Source organism: Falco cherrug, chromosome 13 (assembly GCF_023634085.1).
Source record: "Falco cherrug isolate bFalChe1 chromosome 13, bFalChe1.pri, whole genome shotgun sequence".
In the NCBI taxonomy this organism is placed as follows: Eukaryota; Metazoa; Chordata; class Aves; order Falconiformes; family Falconidae; genus Falco; species Falco cherrug.
In genome coordinates, this window is record NC_073709.1 from 2,849,850 (window position 1) to 2,873,933 (window position 24,084).

The 24,084-nt window shown below is 53.6% G+C and overlaps 1 protein-coding gene and 1 long non-coding RNA gene across 4 annotated transcripts; one reads left to right on the top strand and one right to left on the bottom strand.

The window, feature by feature from the left end:
- Positions 1-1,235: 1,235 nt before the first annotated feature.
- On the top strand, positions 1,236-11,977 carry LOC114017659 (uncharacterized). 3 transcript variants are annotated; one of them, XR_003562830.2, is made up of 7 exons: positions 1,236-2,399; positions 3,616-3,659; positions 3,802-3,845; positions 4,245-4,560; positions 6,781-6,964; positions 9,372-9,467; positions 10,367-11,977. It is a non-coding gene; the product is annotated as an uncharacterized LOC114017659 (long non-coding RNA). The 3 variants fall into 3 exon arrangements; XR_003562829.2 differs by having other exon boundaries at positions 3,616-3,845; XR_003562831.2 differs by lacking the exon at positions 3,802-3,845.
- A 6,637-nt stretch (positions 11,978-18,614) lies between these two features.
- NKX2-2 (NK2 homeobox 2) lies at positions 18,615-20,285 on the bottom strand. The gene is made up of 2 exons (XM_055726021.1): positions 19,673-20,285; positions 18,615-19,363 (listed from the first exon to the last, which is right to left on the bottom strand). The coding sequence occupies exons 1-2, from the start codon at positions 19,929-19,931 to the stop codon at positions 18,804-18,806; spliced, it is 819 nt and encodes a 272-aa protein (XP_055581996.1). The 5' UTR covers positions 19,932-20,285; the 3' UTR covers positions 18,615-18,803.
- Positions 20,286-24,084: the final 3,799 nt, after the last annotated feature.

The window sequence follows — 24,084 nt, forward strand, 5'->3', positions numbered from 1 at the left end:
CTTAGACGTTGATCTCCAGGAGTTTTGCAATTCTCAAATTAACTCGTGACAACTGAGTAGGTGGCTACAGCTACACTGTCACTAAATGGGTATAAAATGTGGCTCTTCCTTGCTGTGGAAGATGAGTCGTTCAGGTCTTTGTGTCTCTGATTTGGGTGATCAAGAAATGGAAATGAGCCGCAGTTCTCCCTTCTGGTTGATCGTCTTGGCCTTCACTTGTTCTGGGTGTAGCAATAGGATCATTTAGGAAAAACAAAAGCTCTCTGCTCCCAAAATGCTGTTCAGAAGTAATACCCTTTTAATTAACAGAAGTTACAAGTCCTTTGTTGGCTTCTGCTCTTCCCTCTGTACTGTAATTTAAGACACCTCTTGCCTTTTTTTTTTTTTTTTTTTCTGATAACTTGGGTTACTACAGCTCATTGACATTTGTATTTCTAATGTAATAATCAAATGCTAAAATACAGAGATTACATTTGGATTGACACATTCAGTTCTTAAACCCTGAAAGTAATTATCTTTTCTCATGTACAATGAAATGAAAATATTATTGTATTAACCATTAGCAGCTCTATTGTCTGAAAGTCGGCCAGTGCAGACTTGCAATGCCACCCACTGCTTCTGTAGACTTAAACCTCAAGAGTTTTCCCAGAGCTGGAAACTTTCTGGGGAGCTGTGGGTGATCCTCATTCAGGGACCATGACATAAGCAACACACAGCTCTTCCCAGCAGGTGATAATCGGCTCGGGTATAATGAAATGCTCATGAAGTGATGAGGCTCTTGAAGACTTTGTGGCTGAACACGTAGCTGAGGTCCAGTTAGCTCCACTCCTGACACCTAATTTATGGAAAACTTTTTGGAGCTGTGCAGCTGAACTGCAAGCCCCTCAAGACACCCCAGGTTGCCCAGGGTGAGGCTTGACCATAGCTGCAGCTGCTTCTTGACCTGCTGAACTCTGAACCGCTGTGCAGATGAGCCATTAAACCTTTCAAGAGCTTCTTGCAAATTCATGTAAGATGGAGAGAAGGAGACTGCGTGTGTGGCAAGGCTGGGGCTGTTCCCAGCCGCTGCCCACCTGGCAGCACAGCCCTGCTCGTGCCGTGGTGTGTGGAGCAGCCTGTCCCCAGCCCGGGGGGAGCCCGGGGAGGGACACCCGGCTGCTGCTACAGCACGAGCCCCACACCGCAGAGATCCAGTGTCTCGCTCTGGGCTGTGAGTAGCTGTTGTATTTCACATACGAGTAGTATTTTAGTTCCTGAGCCAAAGTCTATCTGAACAAACAGAAAATCCTGTGCTGGTCCTTGCTGGCTGCTTGCATGGGCAAGCATTTGGTTCACCTCGGCAATCACGGCTGCTGCTCGTGCAAGCCAGAGGTGTGGGACTGAGCTTAAATCGGGCTTTAAGTTCTGGCTGCGCAAGGCTTGACCTGGCCGGCTGTTCCTGAGCGCCCCTGTGCATTGGCAGCTCTCACACTGCTTGAAAACAAAAAGCTGTTGGACTTTATACTGTGCTTGAAATGGACACGGGCGCTGGCTTTCGTGGTGGGTAAATAACCCAAGCAGTTTTCTTGCCAAGTAGGTTCCATTCCCTGTGAGTTACCAGGGGAGGAGAGGAGCTGGCATCACTTCTCTCCATTGCAAGGGGATTACTGGGGTGTCCAGAGGTGAGAATCCGGGCTGATTTGTAATACGTTTGCACAAACATAAGACTTTCTAAACTGTGCTGAGATGTTCTTTGTTTCCAAGATCCAGCATGTTTCAGGCAATGTGATTTTTACCACATAGCTGTGAAAACCACAAGAGTGGAAATCCTTCAAGGGTTTCACCCCCAACAGTAATCTACACTTGATAGTACAATACATAATTGCAGTTTGAAAATGTGATGGTGATCCATGGAGACCTATTGCAAGGCTTCTAGAAAAAGCTTCAAACATCATCTTTAATTACCTAGTGCTGTGAAGTTAGAATTTCAAACCCTCCGCCAGCATGTTCCCACGGCCTTGTAAGAGACGGGGATAAAGCTGCAAGTCCTTGTTGGCACCTACTGATGCGTGGTGGTGATTAGGTTTGCTCTCATCAGTGGGATCCTGTGTCGGTGCCTGCTGAGTGCCCAGTGGGTGCTGTCCTTGGGTGCTGTTCAGGCTGCGGCTCGTCCCCCTCCACAGGGGAAGACATCCACAGCGTCAAAACGTAAGAATGATATCGATGTAGCCCGGTCTGTCGTGGTCCAGCCAGTGTTTTGGCTGTCAGCCTGAAAGGCTGGTGCTAACCAGGGCTTGCTCTTTGGGCAGCTCTAGATCGTCCTTGGCTGCAGCTGGAACGTCGCAGCGAAGGTGGTGATGGCAGGACTGTGCGCATTGCTGGGGCTGAACAGCCCCAGGAGCAGCACCCCGGCCAAAGGGGTAGGTACCTTTTTATACAGAGGCAAATGCTGCTTTTCTTACTCCCTTCCATCAATCTGAAAGGGAAATCCCTGGAAAAAAAAACCAACATGATTGCCTATCTTGGGAGGGGCTCTCAGGTGAGGGTTACCTATATCCTTATCCAAAGGGCACTCTGAGCCAATCTAGACCCCCTGGAGCAGGCAGCTGGAGACTGGGCTCGTTGGGCATCTGCAACAGCTTTATCAGCACCAGGAACTGACAGTATTAACTGGCCATCTGCTTCAGAACTGAGGGGAAAAAATGTTTCAGCCCTTACACTTTCTAATGTAGAGCAAAGCCTTAAAACTAGGGGAATGCTTTGAGCGCTGCGTGCACAGACTTTAGCTGCTGCCCAGCGCACCCCACATCAGCCTGTATTGTCTGCTTTAAAAACTGCAGTTGAATTCCTTGGGTTTCTTGGCAAGCCTGGCTGAACAGTTGGGATTTGGGAACAGTTGGGATTCGGCTGCTGCCGCTCTGGGTGCATAGGGCAGGCGAGGGGTCTGTGCACGGGGCGATCCCATGGTGTGTGCCGGGCAGGCAACGTTTCAGGCAGCTGCCTGCCTATTCTGCCCGTGCTTCCCAGGGTGAAGCATAACTGCCGTCCCAGATGGGAAAGGGCCTCGAAGGAAGGTAGGAAAACATCTTTCTGGAGCCCAAGCTAGCAAGCATGGTCCGGCTCTCCGGGCATCTGGCTCTCCACTTGAGTCCCTGCAAAATGGGGATGTGATCAAGGCACAGCGAGTATGCTTCAGAAAGCATTTGATGCAGGGAAATTGCACGAGTTGATAAAAAAGTTGATAACGGTGTGTGTCTGAAGTGGAACTTAAGCTAACTGCTGAAAACACTTTGAAAAGCACTGACCACAATTAAGTACTTAATCAGGAGAGAGCTGCAATTTTCTGAGGCTCAAAGTACAAAAATCATGAAGTACAGATCCAGAGATATGAAGGAAAATGTCTCTTTGGCAATTAAGATCCATTCTGCTCAAAGGCTGGAAACGGTATCACTGAATTACTTTTGTTGCACAGTTGATACACTAAATTATCTAAAATGTAAACCATTGTGCCTAAAATGCCACTCAATGAGTAAAACAGCTTCTCCTGTTCAACTGTTACTCAGCAGATTGGCTTCTGATCATATCTGCTTTCCCTTCTTCAAAATAATGCTTTAAATCAACGTTTTCCTCCGCCAGGAAATGAAGCGCTAGCTGGAAGGACCCGTGTGAGCACACCAAGGGTAAGAGCTTTTTCAGGAACTCTTCTGTCTGCACGTAGATGCAATGCCTACCCCAGGGCTGACGTACAAAGCCCCTGAGGAAGGCGTTGGTGGTCCCACAGGAGAAAAGTACTGGGGTACCTGCCCCACGGCTTCTTTGCAGGTATCGTTTGGAGGCTGGCTCATCCTCTGTGCTTCACCCAGCAGGTGAGTGTGCGTTGGCTTTCTCCCCCTTTATTGGGTGTACTTCCATGCGATGCAGTGGCCAATGCAAGCATCCAAGCCAGTGATGTGGGTGGTGAAGAAGCCAAATCTCCATCCGTGTGACGCTGAGAGGTCAGCGGGGAAGTCTGGGTGGGTGCAGCCTCCTGACCTACAGTTCCCTGCTGCAGGTAAAGGAGGTGGTTGCTGTTGCCCACCACAGGAGCCCAGCAATCCTTGAACCCCCATGAATCACCCCTGGTCACGCAGTAAAGGAAGAGGAGCCTGTGTGGCCTCTGGAGATGGACATGCTGTCTCCCAGCCTGTGGTTTTGGAGAGGCTGGACTTACCCGGCATGTGAGGGGATTGACTTGCTGCATGAAAGCCAACGTGTTTGTCTTGCAGGCATCTGCTAGAAGGAGGGGTCCTAGCTTCTGTGGGTGGCTGCAGTCAAGGTCCCAGGCTGGACTTCATTCTTGAGGAACCTCTTTGGTGGAAGGTGGAGCTGATGCTAAGAGGAAGGTGCTGTCCGAAGTACTCCACAGCTGTGCTGCTAGCAGGTATCGGCAGGAGGAGCCTGCCTACAAACCCACCTTGTCAAGGGCTGGAGAGAAGATAAATTCATGCTGCTTCAGACCTGGCAGCAAACACCATGGTTCTCTGGCCAACAACAGGAGAAGATGATGTGGTGCCTTCAAGTGGCACCAGAGTGCTGTCACAGGTAGGTCAGTCAGTCACGTGTGGGTTATGGTGGTGAAGGAAGTGCACTGTGCTCACATCAGACGTGGTATGTGCTGCCACCAGCCAGAAGAGAACTGGCTTCAAGGGACACCGTGCTTAAACGGCCTCCAGGCGCCTGTCCTCTCCCTTGTGTCACAGCCATGGCTGGTATCTGCCAGTGATGGGTCCATGGGGAAAAATGGCTCTGCTAAAGGCAGGGACGTGTACCCCTTGCCCTCGCTTCACACCGTGTGAAGGGCCTTGTGAGGATGGCTTGGGAGGAGCCTCTGCTCACAGCACAAGTGCCAGCCAGGGCGCTGGAAGCAGGTCTGACTGGGCACCCGGGGCACTGGTGCGGGCCACCGGTCAGGAGGACACGCGGTGTTACCGGGAAGGCACGTTCCCTCTGCTCTGTTTTATTTCTTCTCCCTCCCGGGTGAGCTGTGGCAATGACACAAGTGCAAACCCCGCTCTGTTGTGTGAGTGTCTCTTACCCCTTGTAACCCCAAGGTATTGATGGCAGATCTGCAGTAAGTACCGCTGGAAGTATTGTGCTGCAACTGCTGCTATTTCCACTTGTTTTAAACTTGATTATAGATGATGTTGTAGAGTTTTATTGTTGATGTTATTTTTTTACATCTGTGACTTGTCAGAACTCCCTGTTACATGTCCAAGTGCCAATAAGCCTGAAGCCTATATCCATCAGTCACTTCTTGCAGCTTGTCTTCCTTTTGAGAACCTGATTCAGTGTCTCCTGAAGTCAATGTGAGTCTTTCCATTGATTCCAGTGGATGTCAAGTCAAGCTCTTCTTTTGACTGAGATGGCAGGCACTGTCTTTGAATTGGCTTTGAGTGTCATACACCTAGTGTGATGAGGCCCTTATTCATCTTGGGGCCTCTAAGAGCTATATTAACAATGACAGTGAAGTCATCTTAAATTCAGATGAAACCCTTGTACCACACCACATCTTACGTTTTGTTTGTGGAGGGGCATAAACAAAGCTAGGACTACTATAGCTGCCCGTTACCTCTTTCGAGAGCTCTGTGTTTGTGTGTAGGCAATTTAGGAGGTGGGAGAAGACTTGAGTGGCACGTATTATTTCTTAGACTGACAAGTTTGATAAACAGTTTGGCAAATTATTTAGTTGTATGTATTTTTAGCTACTCTGGTGTTCCAAAGCTTCATGAAGCAGCGCAGTGTTACACTGACACAGCCTATAGAGGAGTTAAGGGTAGCTTTTATGCTCTGATGACTAACATGCTGCAGCCAGATGGAATGGTATAAATCTCTTCTTACACACAACCAAGCCAAAACAAATATTATGCAATGATTAAGTGGCAACCCAAACAGAAGCAGGCGTCCTGTGGGCTGAAACAGGAAATCTTGGGTTACAAAACTCAAGATATGTTAATTTAATTTGATTATATATTTGATGGCTATCTGAAGTGGCCCATGAATAATTGATGAAAACTAGAAAAGCTGTTGTTTGCCTTTAAAAGCAAGCTGAAGAAAGTAGAAACTGAATACTTAAGAACAAAATTATTGCTCGCATGAGTCGTATGAGAGGTCCCCACAGCCTACCACTGTCCCTGGCAGTGACCAGTAGCAGAGGCTGATGGAAGAGTGTACGTGGAATTCTCCCTATTTGGCTGCATTAATGGCTCATCATAAATTAAGGACCGTCGTGTTCAGTCTACCCATGCCATGTAAATAACTGACTCACGCTCACAGGGATATGCCTGCAGGTTGGGGAGCTGGTGGAGCCCCGGTACCCCCATGTCAGAAGGCAGCAAGTGTTGCTGATGGGATCCTCCATCCCTCGCGCAGGCTGTAGGCAGCCAAGCCAAGGGTATCTGACAGCTTTGGTGCCTGCAGTGTTCTCCGCAGAGGGCTGCGTCCTGCCAACACACGGTTGAACTCGCATCTTACCCAGCAAACTCCGAACAGCCACGTAGTGCGAACAGAAGGGTTGGTTAGCCCCCTTCACTACTGGCTCTTGGAGAAGGGGAGGAAACAAGTTTTGTAGGTGTTTCTGGCAAGGGGTTACTCTGTGGTGCCGTTCTCCTCTGCACTGGGATTGACTAAGGCCTTCCTTGTTAAGGAGGAGGGCTGTGCTTCCTGATTGCTTTTTGATCTGTTCTGCAGGCTTTGAGAAAAATCTTTTAAATATGGGTGCGGGGGGGGGGGGGGGGTAACACAGATGATCTTTACCCTGCGAAGGTTGTTTACCCTGCTCTTGGGATCCCAAAAGACATGGTGAGAGCCACAGTCGCATCAGCACAGTGACAGCCAAGAAACCAGCTCTTGAGGGTGACCCCAAGCCCTGGTCTGCCGTTGCTCTGGAGGAGGAACAACAGAGTTCTTCAGCTCCTCTGTGGCCAAGCTAGAACCTCCTGAAACCCAGGTAGGTGCTGCTTTCTGCACTGACCTGATGTCACCAGAGTGTGAGCAGAGGGTGACACTGGGTCTAAGCTTCTCATGCTTTGGGTAGCTGAGTGTCTTTCCCGAAGATGCAATGATCTAGACTTTGGTGGTGGTGCTAGTGAAAACCAGGTCCTTTGCATTTCCAAAACCTTTGTCTCTAACAGGTGCAAAGACCCATTTGCTTCATTTTCTGAATTATGTTTAATATTAATCTCAATGACGCATGCCCAAATAACGACCGTGTGAGTGGGAGCTGTGATGGCAGAGCTGCACTCACCTGATGAGCTGTTCTTAGCCTGAGCTGGTCCCACATCCCCTCCCAGCACCTCCAGCACCTGCAGCCAGCCCTGTGTGCCGGGTGCTTGGTCACCTCCACCAGCAGCACAAAGCTGGCCCCTGGCCAGGCGCCTTCCCCCTGTCCGAGGAAGGATGCTTGGCAAGTAACGAGTCAGACTGATGCACGCAGTGAATATGATTTGAGGCCAAGAAGGCAGATCGCACCCCATGGAAAGCTGGAGACCCAGCAAGGGTCAGATGTCAGCACTTTACCTGAAGAATTGAAGAAAGCGTGGCATGTTTTTTCTCGCAGTGAAACTGCGTTGCTCAGCTGCAGAGCAAACACCACGACCGAAGGCTACACATCCTTACTTAGCAAGGAGAGGGCTGAAATGAAAGGGGTTACCTGGCAGTGACCTCTTGCTATTGTAAGAGGTAGTAAACAAGGTGAAGGTAGAATAGGGAAGATGGGTAAATAGGCCTCCTTAAAATAAAATAAGCATCAAACTTTTATTTGTCTGGGCCTCTAAAGGAGCACAATAACCAGAGGCGCGTGGGGAGGGCAGGAAGCATTATTTACTCCAGGAAACGATCATGAATTATACAGAAAGTTGTCCAGGAGCTCCACCGGCACTGTGACCTGTGATGATCTGTAAAGAAGAGAGCACGTTGGTACCAGTTTGCTCGCAGCTGAAACAAGTGTTACACCCCACGGGCTCAGAGGGAGAGATGCCAGGTTCGCTGAAGATCTGACCTCAGCAGTAACGGAGAGGTAAAAGCAAGTAGATGGAGAACAAAAGCCTGTCTTTTAGCATACTTTAAAGTCCTTAACCCAGATACAAGGCATGGCTATAAATGAAAAGGCAGCCCTAGAATTTTAGTTTAAGCTAAACAAAATTGACTGGTTGTGGAAAAACAGTCTTATCTTGTTTACTGCCAAGCTTCAGCTTTACGTTTGAGCTGAAAGGAGGATAAAGTTTAACAGTGGTTACTTTTAGGCTCCTATCTGAATACTTGAACAATGGTTGTAGCTGAATGGAGAGTCTAGACTCATTTAGGAGGGGTTATGACAGCAGTAAAAAAAACAGATTATGTGTTAGGCCAGATGGCTTAAAATACGCCATTGAGTTGATTTATTCCTTTACAGATGCTGGAGTGTCCAGAAAAAATATTTTTCCAAAGTTTAAGTCTTCCTAAAGTAAAAAGCATTCTTTAATGAGGTTAATGGGTATCTTCAGGCTCCTGCCTCCATCAGCAGAAGGTGGACCTGTACATACCAGTATAGATGGAGCTTGGCGTTCATGTGCCTTTTGCTGAAGCATTTTCCTGGTGATGATATGCCACCACTGTAATCCTTTTCTGCTTTGAATCCCCTCTGAAAATGTATGCTCACGCTGAAGACAAAGTAATGACTTTTCGATTATGTGTGCCAACTGGCAGTCACTAATTTGCTACTAACTTGTTCCAGAATAAGTTTGGACAGGCCAGATTTTGACTAGGTCTCTGTCAAATGGACCACACGGCGCTCAGGCTGCAGTTTAAAGATCAGGTGGTTGTTGTTATTTACAGGTTACAACCAGAAAAGTATTTGGTTCAAGAGAAATGGAGAAGGAAAAACAATCCTGAATGTCCTGGACTGCAAAAAGGCAAAATAACTTCCAATGTTACCATTCCTCTGTCATAGATTCATTTTTGTAATCCATCTATTTTTTGTGGATTTATTTTTCCCAAGTATCTACATTGAAAGGGGGGTGCATAGTCACTGTCTGTGGGCAGTACCCAGCACAAAATGCGTAAGGAGTGTTTGGATGTCCGCTGGTACAGACTGGGTGGCAGTACCTTCTTCGCTTCTCCTTCCCTCCTCCATCAGCTTGATTTGTTCTTTATTGACTCTGGGCTGAGTTTTGTTTTTGCCTTGTTCTGAAACACTTACCTTAAGAGATCCAAAATACAACAAGCTGGGGATGTTTCAGTTGCTGTGTTTTTCCATAATATGGAGGTTTAAGTGGCCTTACTTGAGAGGGACGAATCAAGTAGTCTTCTGAAAAATGCAGCAAACAGCTGCTATCCAAAGTCACTGCTAATTGATAACATTGAATTCTCTTTTGTAGTGGATTTTCATCCAGCTGTTACCTAACTCTGAGAGGGACCATCAAAGGCAAGTTCTGCATTTATCCGTCACTTCAAAAAGCAACCCATAAGCATGAGTGAGTTTTTCTTTTGACCTCTAAAGCCTTTGTCTTTAGAAATCAGTGGCAAGAATTTCATGAACCTAATGAATTGTCATCGTGGATGAAATGCTGCTATGGCAGGAGTAAATTAATGAGATGTCTAGCACTGCTAGCACCCCTTTCCTTGTCATTTTTAAATGTGGATGTAAATTCACGCACGTCACACACATGAGTGCATACAGATTTAGACTGTTGGTGGTCATGATGGATGAGCATGCGAAGGCAGCATCAGTGGGGCTGAGGACCTGTGAGAGTGGAATGGATGGCAGTGAAGAGCTTGGGCTGCTTCTGGCAGAGCCAAGGTTTCCCTCTGACATCTCTAACAGTTGCTGGAAGGCGCTGAAGATGCGGTTACCTGGCACGCACGTGTAAGCAGTGTGCAAGAGGGAAAGGGCTGGTGTGATGTTCCCTTGATCTGTGTTCTGAAGCAGCCTCTAAAATCACCGGTAACTGCCTTTCCTTCCCCACCTATCATCGTGGTACCGGAGCGTGAAGGTGATGGGTCTGTGTAGCCACTGCCCCCTCCACCTGGGAGGAAGGCCAGAATTCCAGAAATCTTCAGATACGCGTGATGTGTGCTGAGCTCTGTGTATGTCTCGGCAGAGGCAGTGTCTCATCTTGCTTCTACAGCAAAGTAAGGTTGGGTTAGAAGTAACTTGCATGTAAATGGGTCTTCTAGGATTGCTCCATGGGCTGTGGTTTCACACCTGGTTCAGTTGTGGGGCTACAACATGCTTTTAACCAGGTCCTTACATTGCTGGCTTATGTGAATATATCTGGGGAAATAAACTCAAGGGCTGCTTTATTTGAAAGTGCGTGTTTCAGGCTGATTCCTGCCATGTTTTCTGAACTACGCGTTGTTTCTGTTTGTGCAGAGGTTGTGGAAGGGAAGCTGCACCATGGACGAGACTTTCTCAGCCACTGGAGTGATTACAGAAGCAGAAGTGTAAAGGAGAGGAAGAGGAACGAGCAAACCCAACGGCCGCAGCATGACCCGAGCTCCCTAAGCTGATGAGCCAGGGGAGCCGCCGCTGCAGATCACTGGGGACCACACGCCGGGGGGGGGTTGAGGGGGACAGCCTGTGCCCAGGCACCAGGGGGACATTTTCTGGAGATCCCGTCTCTCCCGTTACATGCGCCGCAGGCGGCTCTTCAGTCCCACGCCACTGCTGTCGCAGTCGCCTGGCTCTGCACCCGCCAGCAGCACTGTGCCCCTCCGGCTGGCTGAGCACGGGGCAGGGCAGAACTGTGCCAGAGAGGGTCAGGAATCTGTGTTACCCTGTGAGACACGATGCCTCCTCCATGGTGAAGCAGAGGATGAAGACTGGGCAGAGCCTCGGATAGAGAAGATATGAGGGACTTAAGGCCACTTACATCAGAAGTGTATTGATGCTGAGTTACTTGGTCTGGTCTTGGGTGACAAATCACGTGTGTGTTAATCTTTTTTTAGGAGTCACCGACCCAGGCTTTTGCAGGACAACTTTCACTGAACAAGGAGGGGGAAAAATGTCTGAATAAGAAAATAGCTGGAAGATCCACGACTGGGAAAGCTTTCCAGCAAAATATTAATTTTTTTCAGTCTTGGACATGAGATGAACTCTTATCCTGCAAATGCTTCTTTCCTGCAAGGTGTCATACAACACATGCCACAGGTCACAGGGAGAGCAGCTCTTGTGTGCTGCTCGCAACCCACAGGTCCCAGTCAGCCTTGGTGAGGGCTCACAGCAGCAGCGTGACTGCAGGCCTGGGGGGACACAGCCCCTGCTATGGCCTCTGGGGTGGCACTGAAATGATGCTCTGGTGGCCTGGGGAAGAAGCAGGGACTCTCCTGGTAGTTTGGTGCTGTAGAGCATGCTTCCCAGCAATGGTCACCAGCCCAGTTCAGTTTACTAGTATAGGTACAACCTTAGATGCTGAAAGGATCCTGTATTTAAGTCCCCCAGACCTCCCCCATCCTATATGCTCCATGTGGTCAGAATAGGATTTGGTATGTTAAGGTGCTTGAATTCTTTGTGTTTGTTTCTCGAAGTTAGATTGGTATACTTTTTTTGTTGTTCTTTGCACTAAAAAAAAATACCTTGGAATACATGTACACTTTTAAAAACTGTTCTTCCCTTAAATAGTTCAGCCTGTTTGACCAGACCTGGGCTGTGGTGGTGATAATATGATTTTACACAATTTATTCTAAGCAGCTTTGCTTGCAGTTTTTATCTCACGGATAACTTTCTTCCTGAAATGGTGCTAAACCCCATGAAATACAGCAGATCTCTATGCAGAATCAAGTGAACCTGCAACAATTGAAGGCAAGTTTGTCTGAGCTCTTGGATTTTTACATCACAGCTTGAATGTTTTCTGTTGATAGCATTGATATGATTTCTAGCAGTTAAATCCCAAGTATTTAAGTGGAACAGAGCTTATTATGTATACCCTACTTACCTCAAACTGCTCAAACTTTATTTGAGTAAAACAATAAAGTATATTAAACATTAAAATGGAGATGTGATAACTCATCTTTTAAATTACTTTTGCCTTATGTATAAAACTTTTTTTAAAGATTTTATTGTCAGATTTGTGTGCCAGTATGTTCTTGCAGTGCCTCGAGGGAACTGCATGTTGATGCTGGTTTTATCCGTGGGACAGACTTTAATTTTTGTGGTTGGCCAGACTCTCTGAGCCCTGTGGAACACACAGTCAGCCTGGGAGCCTGCAGGAAGGAAGGATGCTGCACCGTAACTATAACCCACCCTTCAGGCTGAAATCCATTGTTTTCCAGCCAAATGCTTGTCCTTTGCAGCTCTGGAGCATCACAGGTGCTCTGAACCTGCTGGGCATCCAAATGTTTTTTTTGGGGGGACCAACCTGTCCCAGCGAGGAAGGGAGGGAGAAGGGGCGGGGGGCCTGCCTGAAAGGACCGGGGGAGCCGAAGGGGAGGTCCCTCCTGTCCAGCCCCCTGGGGCCAGCCGGTGTGGGCAGCAGGAAGGAACCTGAGGCAGTGAGGTGGTGTTAGAGGCTCCCTCTGAAGCCTTTTAGGTTGGGAAGGTAGTGGTGACAGCCACCCCCCCCCGGTAAGGTCTGAGCCCCCAGGAGCAGCAGAAGAACAAATGCTGGAGTGTTGCCCCAGGTGAGTGGCTGTGCAAAGTGGGAGCAGTGTTGCGTGGGGAGGGAGCATGGGGGGGGGGGGTGCACCTCCAGTGGGTGATGGGCAGTGGGGTTGTCACCCCAATGACCCTAGCCATCCAGTTGGTTCTGGTTGATTCTAGGTGCTCTTATATGTGTGCCCATGTATGTGCACATTAAAAAAAAAAAAAAAAAAAAAAAAAGACAGAACTGTTGGCTCTTCATATGTAAAAAAAGTATCATTAACTAATGCTGCTGTGAAAAACCCAGCAAATTTGCTGTCACTGGATGGTGAATCTGCTGAATGAAAGTCTTGCTGTTTAATCAATTAAACGCAAAATTTAGCGGTGCATCACCTGGTAAGAAATAAACACAGAATGGATCAGCCTGTGAAGCAAAATAGATCTTTCCGGAGCTGGGAATGGGTTATCTCCTGGGGAAGAAATAGAAATCCCTGGTTTGGAGAGTGCTGGTTGCACTCTCAAAAAAGTGAGCAGTGCCAGGCCTTTCTTCTCACGCTTTACTTAAGCGAGGGCTGATTTTGTTTCTCCTGAAGCATTTCCTAGCAGGGTCACTGTAAGGTGGGGTGAGCATGCAACACTGCTCTCAGGAATGAGAGCTGGCACTTCTCCAGAACTGATTAATTTTTTAATTTTTTTTTGTTACAAAGGTGTCCTAACTCCCTCACTATGAGCTTTAAGTTTCTGCTCAGATACTTTCAAATGCCAGAAGTGGAGACAAAGCCATAGCCTGGACTCTTGATTTTGACACAAACTGTGAGTGTTGGCATTCTTTTAAAGCTAATGCAACACACCAAATAGCACGGCAGGGGAACAAAGCTCAGCTGAGCATCCCTGTGGCTATTGCACGTCGTGGTAGGCTATCTGCTGCTGGGGGGGGACACTTCCTAGAGGCTGCCGTTTATTTGGCCTTTTCCAAAGCACTTTGAGTTGGGTCATGCAAAAAAAAGGGACGTCCTCAAGCACCTACCTGCCATGCTTAGATGACTCACTCACTACCTTCAAGGGTGCAAGTTGTAAGTGCCCCCAGTGCATTCAAAAGCAGTAAGGCAGCTGTAGCCATCCCCATGCCTGCCCATGCTCTGGCTTTATGCAGAGGTGGGAAGAGATGGAGTGCTGGGAGGAAACTGCACGTGTCACAGCATTTCAGCGAGCTGAAGGTGAAGCAATACCCTTACTGGATAGTTGGTTTGTCCTTCTGGTGCAGTTGATACTCGTACTTATATAAAACAGGTCAATGCTTTGTACCAGACCCTGTACTGCCTCCCCAAAAGGTGGGTTCCTAGGTCTCGAGGGTCTGCTTGACACCTGTAGCTGCTGGGGGCAGAAGAGGCAGCAGGAGTCCCCACTTCTCTGGTGTCTTGCCCCACATAAGGATTGGGGGACAGATATTTTCACGTCTTGACTTTGCACCTTGAGCTCTGTGCTGTACTTCGAAGTGGTGGCTGGGGACCCCTGCGTGCAGGGCCGAGGATGCTCCCCGCCGCAGCGGGGAAAGGCAGGGTGCTGGCGGGACCCCTGGAGCGCTCCCTGTCCATCCGTCCTGTCGGTGCAGCTGCCGTGTCACAGGGGGCGTGGGGGGACCCTTCCCCGGATCGATGCTGTGCTGAAGGGTCTCGGTCGCCATCGGGACCCCTGCGGCGGGGGGGGGGGGGGGGTGTGACGGCACGTCCCTTATCCGGCAGCGCCCCCGTGCGGCCGCCCGCGGCCATGACCCGACGGGGGGGCGGTCGGGGAGCGGTGCCCAGCGCCTCGGCTCCCGCGGGTTCCCCCCGCCCCGGCCCCGGGGGAGCGCGGAGAGGGAGCGGGTCTCCGCGCCGGGCTGCGCGGGGCACTGCTGCCTCCCTGCGGTCGCTGCCACGGGGAGGGGGGAGGGATAAAATACATTCCTACCGCTGCAGAAAGCGATAAACCCCTAAACTGTTTCTTTTGGGAGCGGCGGGGGGGGGGGGGGGGGGGGGGGGGCGGATAGCGGTGGGACGTTTGGCTGGGGAACGGCTGCGGGGCTTTATTGGGTGATGCGGGCAGGATAAGGGGAGGTGATGGTGCGGGAAGGATAAGGGGAGGAGATGCGGCCCAGAGCACCGTGTTTCTGAAGCCACAAGTGCACGTTTCCTGAAAACATCGCCCAGGGCCGTGTCTCGCCGCCCCGCCACTCCAGCCGCCCCGGGCACGTTGCAGGGGTGGGGGGCGGTCCCCCTGTGTCCCCCCGCAGCCCTTCCTCACCGGCTCCTTAATAAACACCGCCGAGAATTGCCCTTATACTCTGTAAATATTGGATTAGCTTTTCATTGACCAGCTCTCTTGAAAAGACCCGAAAAATCCACACCGGTTCCAAACTAAGCCAAACAGTCAATAGGTGACGAAAGTAAGTTATTTCCAGGGCTTAAGGGGCTTCCAGCTCATTATCAGGTTATCTGAGGCGCCTAAACAGTGCCTTCCCTGCTAGAGGGCGGAGGAAGGCGGCGGGGGAGGAAGGGAGCGGGGCGAAGAGGTAGGTGCCTGAACTCCGGGCTCAGCTTCTCACCCGCCCTGGTCGTGGCCCAAATCGCGATCAGCGCCGTGTGTCGCGATCCAAACCCGACGGGCGCCTCTCGCGGCGCGCAGCCCCCGGGGCGGAGGAGAAGGGCGCACCGTGGTGGTGTGGGGGGATGCACGAGCGGCGGGGCAAACCGGCAGGCAGCTGCCAGACCTGCAGGCAGGAGGAGGGCGGGGGGGGGGGGGGGGCGGAGGTGCCGGACCCCCCGGGTGAAGCCTCGTCTGCGCTGCGGGCTCGCGCCCGCACCAGCTCAATGCCGGGGCACGGCAACGCCCCGCGCAGCGCTGCGCATCCCTGCGGCCTGGAGGGAAATGCCAAGGGTGGTTGGTTGGGGGGCTTCTCCCCCTTTTTATTTTTTTGGGTTTTTTCTTTTTTCTTTTTCTTTTTTCTCCCTTTTCTTTTTTCCTTTTTTCTTCCCCCCCTTTCTTTCTCTCTCTCTCGCCTCCCTTTCTCTCTCCTCCTCTGACGGCCTGCCTTGCACGACGAGGAGCTACAACAAGAAAGAGCCGTTTCTCCGGGGGAGAAGCGGGACGTGCCAGCCTGCCGCTCGGTACGGCCGGGCCGCGCAGGGAGGCAGCCTGCATAACATTACCGGCCCTGAATGCTGCCTTGTTCTGCTGCCCGCCGCAGCCTCCGCGCAGTGCGGGCAGTGCGGGCAGCGCAGGCAGTGCGGGAAGCAGAGCCCGGCTGGTGGGCTGGAGCCGCAGGAGCGGGCATCGCCTTGTGTTTTACGGGGGAGATGCTTTTGGGTCTTTTTTTGGGGGGGGGGGGGGGGGGAGTCTGATTTCCTGTGAAATGAGAGAAACTTGTCAGCGGGAACTGGGAGAAGAGGAGGGCCTCTGTTAGCCTTCAAAGAGAGAGGGAGGGAGAGGAGAGAGGGAGAGAAAGAGAGAGGGATTCTTTTTCCTTGTTCCCCCCCTTCCTTTTTTTTTTTTTTTTTCCAGAATAGATATAGCACGAATTTTTAATTCGTCTTCCTTTCACAGACAACAATGCTGGTTTTGAAAGCTGGGCACAATTTGGGTTTTGTGAGGGGTCCCCCGGCCCAGCTGGCCATATGGGATACAACATGTAGAACATGCCTAACAATGAGCACGAGTGACAGCCCTAACAAAACGCAAAGGACACTGCTCCCTGACTCCGAGATGGACTGCCTCCCATAAATGAATTGAATGGCCCTAAAAAGAAGAAGGGTGGGGGGGGGTGGGGGGGTGGGAAAAGAAGGGAGGGAAGGCACAGGGAGGGGGCCCACCCCCCTCCATACTGTCTCCTCTTTTTTTCTCCCCCCTTCCCCGGCCCGGCCCAGCCCTGACTGCCTTTGCCTCCGTCTCTTTAATATGCACGCCTCTAACATGCTCACCTCCCTGCCTCCCCCATTGTGCTGTTTTGTGAAGTCTACTGTATATTGTGCAAAGATAGACTGCCCGGAGCTGGCCCGGCAGCATGGGAGATATAAGGCCACGGAGGTTAGGGCCACACAACTGGTTTTATAGACTTAACAGAGCTTTGGGGGGGGGGGGGGGGGGGAGGGGAAGAAAGAAAGAAAGAAGAAGAAGAAGAAGAAGGAAAAAGCGACGATTTTCCCCCTTCTCCGCTCCTGGCTCGCACGCTGGGGCTGGAGAAGGGAGAACCTGCACAAGCCCGTGTGCCCCCCGCAGTCGGCACCCCTGCCCCGCTGGCCCGGCCGGGCTGCTCCGCGTAGGCACCCCCCCGCCGGCCTCGCCGCCAGCCGAGCGGCTCGGGTGGGCTGAGTGGGGGCTCACCGGGGGGAGGAGGAACAAGAAAGGGGGGAAGTAAAAAGAGAAAAGGAAAAAAAACCCAAAACAACAGCAAAAACAAATACCGGCAGCGCGGAGGCTTGTGCCGGGGGCTCTGTGGCCGGGGCGGAGAGGGGCACGGCGGGCCCGGGGTGCCGCGGCCCGGTACCGACCCTCTTTGCTTCGGGCCTTGGACTGACTCGGCTCGGCACGGCACGGCACGGCCCTGCTCAGCCCCGGCGGGATGGGGCGGGTGCTGCCCTGGCCCCACCGCAGCAGACAAACCCTGCTTGTTTGTTAATTTTTTAAGCACCTTTACCAGCCTAAAAAGCGCAGGGGAGGGCGAGGGAGCGCCCAGCCGCCCCGGCTCTGCCCCAGCTCGCTCCGAGCCGCGGCTGCGCGTGCCCAGGACCGGCCGTGACTGCGCCAGGGCCGGGCTGGGTCCCCGCCGCGCCCCGGCCGAGCCTCCAGCCAGCCCCCGATCCTCCTCGCCTCTCTCTTCTCCCCTCTCCCCCTTTCCTCCGTTATTTTGGGGGGTAGCCCAGGCGTTAACCCTTTCCCCCGACCTGCATGAGCCGCCGGCGCATCCCCGAGGGCCGAACGCGAAGTTTCCGCGCTCCCTCCGGTGCAAACGGCACCGGCCCGGGGAGGGAGAGTGGGGGTGATGCTGGTACCCAAACTCCGCAGCCGGAGGCCCCCAGCAGCGCAGGGGTGTATAAAAGCACAATCACAGATATAAAATAGTTCTTTCCCCCTTCGCCCCAAGTTTTTCGCCTGCTCGGGGCGTTGCGGAGGAGCCGGGCTGAAGCCGACTGCCCCAGAAAAAACGTTTTCCCCCGAAAAAAGAAGTTGTGGGAGCGGCGGGCGGTGGGAGGCCGTGGGGCCCTGCTCGGCCGTGTCTCCGGGCCGGGCCCGCCGGCGGGGGATGCGGGAGGCGGCTGCGGCCGCCGGCCGCACCGAGAAGTGGAACAAAACTGGTCCGTCGTTGTTACCGGTTCCTTCCTTTTTTTAATTTTTTTTCCTCGAAACAGCTTTTTTTAAAAAAATTAAAATTCTCATTGAAATATCGAAAACCTGGGTTTGTACACAATGAATCCACAGCGGCGAGCGGGAAGGGTTTAATCTGCGTTTCTTTTCCCTCTGCTCGTGGTTACTGAGGAATAGCTGCGCGCAACCCCCCACCCCCCAGAAAGAACAAAAAATACCAAACCCCAAAAAAACAAAATGAACGCCCCGGCTGCTACCGAGAGCAGCGATAATCACAACGGGATATAAAAATGCACCCGGTAATAGCTGTCGGGGTTGGAGGCGGCGCAGCAGCCGGGAAGGGGCAGCCGGGACCGCGGGCGGGGGTGCGCAGCTCGGCGTCCCGGCCACCGCACGCTCGTTCCTCACACCTCACAGAATCACAGGAGCAGCGGGGGGGTTTTATTCTTTATTATTTTTTTTTTTTTAATTCTGACGATTACCCCCCCGCCCCCGGTTTTATTTTAGTTGTAGGTAGACAGGACCACTCTGAATGGCGCAAAAATTTCTGTAAACAATGACGCACAAAAACACCTCCCCTCCCTTCCCCCCCGCCTCCCCCCGAAATGAAACCGAGTCCCCCCCCAAAAAAAAAATATGGAGGGGAAAAGAAACGGGAGAGGGAAAAAATCCCATAATAATAATAATAATAATAATAGCAATAATAATAATAATAATAGCAGTTCCCTCTCCATTCCTTCCCCCACAGTTTTGATTTTATTTTTGGAGCATCAGTCTGTATCTTTCTCTCTCTCTTTTATTATTTTTGTTTTTCCTCCTTTTTTTTCCTGTGTGGGTGTGGGGCGTGGGGGGGTGGGTAGTGTGTGCGTGTGTGCGCGCTCCCCTCCAACCTTCACCAAGTCCATTGCTGAGCTTGTACCAAATGGTGTGCTGTGGGGTACTGGGGGTTGCTGGTAGCGCTGTACTGGGCGTTGTATTGCATATGCTGTAGAGACTGGGCGCTATAAGCGGAGAAAGGGATTCCCGTCTGGAAAGTCGCGGCTGCCAAGTCCTGAGCTTTGAGCGTGTGGCAGGGCTTGCCGTCCCTGACTAAGACCGGCACGGCCACCCGCCGCGGGGAGGGAAGAGGAGTCACTTCCATACCTTTCTCGGCCCGGGCCCGCTTCATCTTGTAGCGATGGTTCTGGAACCAGATCTTCACCTGGGTGGGGGTGAGGCGGATCAGGCTGGCCAGGTGCTCCCGCTCCGGCGCCGACAGGTACCGCTGCTGCCGGAACCGCCGCTCCAGCTCGTAGGTCTGCGCCTTGGAGAAGAGCACCCTCCTCTTCCTCTTCTTCCCCGCGTCCCCGCCGCCCGCCGCCTCCTTCTCGTTGTCGGGCGACTCGTCGGCCGACGGCTCCGGCGATTTGGCGGAGGGGTCCTGGCCGCCGCCGCCGGCCGTCAGCCCGTGCACTGCGGAGAGCCCGGCCGAGAGCCCCCGTCAGGGGGGAAGCGCGGGGGGGGCTCTGCACTGCGCCCCCGCCGCCCTCCCGCCGCCCGGGACAGCGCGGGGGCATGAACGGGTAGGTGGATGGATGGATGGATGAATAGGTGGATGGATGGATGGATGGATGGATGGAGGCACCGGCCGGGGCTCAGCCAGCCGTGGCGAGCGGCACCCCCCCGACACCCCCCCTCCCTAAACACCCTCCGGCGCCGGGGGAAGCCCCCGCCGTCGCGGAGCGGCGCTGCCCCGTCCCCGCGGCACTGCGCGGTACTCACGGGAGTATTGGATGCCCTCGGCGCTCGCCAGCCAGCGCGTGTAGGGATTATCGCTATTATCATAGAAAGGGTTCTTCAAAGGCAGCGTCTGAACAGTGTCCAAGGGGGTTTGTCCCAAAACTCCCGCTTTCTTGGGCGGCTCGGGCACCTCGCTCTCCTCCTCGCCGCCCTCCGCGGCGGAGCCGTCCTCATCGTTGGTGTCGGGGAGATCCAAAATGTCCTTCACCGAAAAGCCCGTCTTTGTGTTGGTCAGAGACATGTTCCGGCCAAATTTAGGCAGGAAAGTTGGAGGAGCAGCTCCGGCGAGCCGCCGTGCCAGGGGCGCACACACGGAGCGGGGAGAACAGCACCGCGCGCGGCAGCCGGGGGGTGGGGGGGTGGGGGCTTCGGGGCGGCGGCACGCGTGGAGAGGAGGAGGGAAAAATAAAAATAATAATACAGATTTATAGAAAAATAACGGCAGGGGTTTGTGCAAAAGAAGAGAAGCGCGCCGGCCGCAGCGGTGGATCTCTGCGGTGGTGGTTTCTACGGGCTGGTTCTGCCACGGGGAGAAATTCAGCGAGCGGGAGCAGCAGCTGGCTTCGAAAATAGTTTGTAACTCCAGGGGAAAGGGGGAAAGATACGCCAAAAAAAAAAAAAAAAAAAAAAAAAAAGTTTAAAAAAAGAGATCACTTCTGGATCTTGTTTAAACACCCCGAACCCGTGCCTGCCGCTTGGGAAGCCCGAGCCATTGCTGGAGCGAACAGTCCATATGAGGCTGGTCCCCGCACATGAACCTGCCGAGAGGAGGGAGAAAAAAACACATTAAACCCGGGAAAGGTTGGCCACGTGTGGGCGGGTCTTGGAAGTCAAGTGGATGAAGACAGTGTTTGCAGATGTGAAATTGCGGGTTTTGGGCGAGCTCCGAGCTTCCACCATTGGTGATGAGTGGTATAACGTGTCAGTTAATTACCGGCGTGGGGAGGGCCCTTCCGCGCGTGTGTGTGTGTGTGTCAGCGAGAGAGGGAGGGTGTGATTTCTTTTTTTTAAACACAGTATTTACATACAAAGAGCCTCGCACCAGCCCGATATTCCGCATACTCCAAAGTGTGTTTTCCACCGATTGCCTTGAAAAGCAGGGAGGGAGGGGGGAAAAAAAATCTATATACTTGCGGGGGGAGGGTGGTGATAAGGATCGAGTGAGGCTGCGTGAGCGGTTTGCCACCCCTCCCGCGCAGCCTGCGCGCCCACGCAAACCCGGGGGCAGCGCCTTTGCGCGGGGATGCGCTCAAAGCCCCGCGCGGGACCGAAACGAGAGGCGGCTCAGATGGCAAGAGACCAACTTATCTAAACCGCCTAGGTCAATATTTTGGTTGAGGCTTAGGGATGAACGCTGGAAATTAAACAGCAAGTAATTGATTCTAGCTTGCTCCGAAATTAACCGAACTGGCAAAATGCGATCGTCAGTCACGACCCGGGGAGATCCGGGAGGTGATTACTCGGGGGGGCGGGGGGGGGGCTTTATTTGAAGAGTTCTCATTGATTGTGCCTCCTTCTTCCAGGGGAATAAAACCCAGCCTGTTTGATTACTTTAATGGGCTGAAGCCCAATGGACTTTCAAATATAACTGATTTTTTTTGCTTTTCTTTCCTTTTTTTTTTTTTTTTTTTTCAGGACCTGGGGAAGGAGGGGGATGAAGAAGGGGTTGCGTTCCAAAGGGGCGTTTTGGAAGGTCGAACCTTCAGGTGTCACGCAGGCACGCACCCACGCACACGGCGCCGGGAGCCATGGAGCCCGCCGGCATCCCCGGCCGCGGGCCCCGGCGGAGCGGCGCGGAGCGCAGCAGTGCCTGCGCGGCCGGGGAGGCTGCCCCTGCCCGTGCGGGGCTGCAGGCCACCCCCTCCCCAACTTCTTCCCTCTCTAGCTGCCTGCCACCAACTTTTATTTTAATTTTCCTTCTTCCTGCCTTTTCCTGCACCCTCCGAAGACCCTTGGCCATGCGCACCCGCGCCGGGTACAGCCCGGACCTTATTCCCCTTCTTCCTTCCCCTTCTCCTTCCCCTTCCCTTCCCCTTCCCCTTCCCTTCCCTTTCCCTTCCTTTCCCTGAACAGCCCTGCAGCCAGACCCCGTCCCGGGACGGGCTTGTGCGTGGGGCTGACGGTGGTGTGCGGGGTCCTACAGTGTGGGAAAGGGCTTCTCACCACCACCGTTATATTTGGGAAGGAGAAGTTGCCCGAGTTTCTCTTCCATGAGGAAGGAGCGGGAACGAAGCTGCTGGTGGTGGGAAGTGGAGGAAGACGGTCCCTCAGACATCCTCCTATTTGCCGATCAATGTATTCGCACCTTCCCCTCCTCTCCCTCCCAGCTCCCCTCATCTTTCCTTGCCTCCCATAAAGTATGTGATGTGTCTGACAATGCCCAGGGATTTTCCGCCCCCCCCCCCCCTTTTTTTTTAAGCGAGCCCCTGAGCACATCCTGGGTGGTCGGACCCCGCGCAAACACAAATACAACCCTATGGCTAAGCTGGAAACAATGTCCGCAATGTAGACAAATGTCCGGCTTCTGTTGGAACCCTTTGTCTCGGCGCAGTTTTTGCATTTATTTCAGTGGCGAAATAATACGTGATTGACGCCCTCTTTCAATGTGTCCAAACTGTTGGGAATAAATCTGAGGTTGTTCCTAGTTGTCATGGTATTCAACTGCGCTCAATGGCTATCTCTTCATCCATTTCGGAGTCCTTCCTCGATATCGAGGGAACCCCCCTCGGGCGGGCGCTCCCCCGCTCCGCTTCCCTTTCCCCGCGGGGAGGGGCTTGGGACACACACCAGACTTTAATTTCCAGCAAATCTCGGCTTTATCGATTGATTTATTCCCCCACCCCACCCCCCGCCCCCGGCTCGACCTGCCCGGAGCGGGGGAGGCGGCGGCGTTTCGATCAGATGGGGCAGGATGGTGTTCCGATTCCTTTTCGCCGCGGCAAGCCAGCGGGAAAAAAAAAAACCCAGCAGCGACAATCGCGACAGCGGCACGACGATACAACGTTCCGAATTAAAGAACCCCGGCAGAAAACAAGCGGTCCCACCGGGGGAGGGACGGGCAGAGCATCTGCGGGGCGGCGGGGCTGGCGGCCGCTTCTTTCGGGCCGGCCTGAAGGTCAGGCCTCAAATAACTAATAACGACAAAAATAATAATAATAACAGACCACACACACACCCGAGCCCGGACAGACGGAGAGCCCGGCGGAGCCTTCGCGACGTGGCCCCGACGGCGCCGGGAGCGGCCGTGCCCACCGGAGGAGGCCGGGCCGATCGTCCGCGGGCACGGCCCGGGGGTCGCGTCGGGCTGGCCCGCCCCGGGGAGCTTTGCCCGGGCCCCGGCGCCACCCGAGAGGTAGCGGGCGGGAGACCTGCGGCCCGTTCCCCTCGGGGAGCCCCGGCGTCCGGCAGCGGGGCTGCTCTCACGCGCGGGAAACGCTGCGGGCCGGGGCCGCTCTCAGCACTGCACCGAGCTAGCGGCCCGGGACGCCGTGACGTCACCGGCGGGGGAGTGACGTAAGAGCCGGTTCGGGCCCTTTGGCGTCAGGAGTCCGCGGGGCCGGGACGCAGCCCCGCGCCCGGGGCCGCGCTGCGTGGGAGGAAAACCCGACGGCAGCCCGGCGGCTATCGCGACAGCGCCGTGGGGCGCTCCCCCGCCACCCCCCGTGCCTTTTCCCCCGCTGCGTGCGTGTCCCCCTCCCCAGGACCCTACTGGAACCCACCGGCTCCGCACCCCGCGGCGTGGCCCTCCCCACAAGTGGGACCAGCCGGGGCCGGGGGGCCACGCTCCAGCGCCAGGGCGCGGGGTGGCCCTGCGGGGGGGGACCCGCGGGGCCGGCAGGGGACGAGGGGCTTGCCCTCCCAGCCCGCTCCCCCCCGTGGGCTCGCCCCGGCGGGGTTATTTGCACAAGCCCACAGGAGGGCCGGCGGCGCGGTGCGTGTACATAGGCTGAGTGGCTGCACTCCAGGACAAGTGCCCTGCGAGCGGGGGGTGTTTCCCTGTTTACCTTCACAGGTAGCTCAAACACCCGCCGTTCGCCTCCCCTGTTTTGTCCCCCCGCCCCGAGCTGCGTGGGGAGCGACCCTCCCACCCCACGAGCGGCGGGTCTTGATTTTAGAGGCATTAAAGCTTGTTTTGTTGTTTGGGGGTTTATTATTTCTTTCTGGTTTTTTTTGGTTTGTTTAAAGAGGGGATTAAAAGCGGGGAAAGCCCTTCTGCGCGTCTCACCGCGCCTGCGGTGCCGGGGCTCCAGCGGCGGGTGCGGGGCGCGCCGATCCCAGGCCTGTACCGCACCAGCGCGTGGGCCGGCACAGTGGGGTTTCGCCACGCCACGGGTGACCCGTTGGCTGCTGTCTTTAGGCGGCGAGGTGCCTTCGCTTGCTTCATCCCGCTCTGC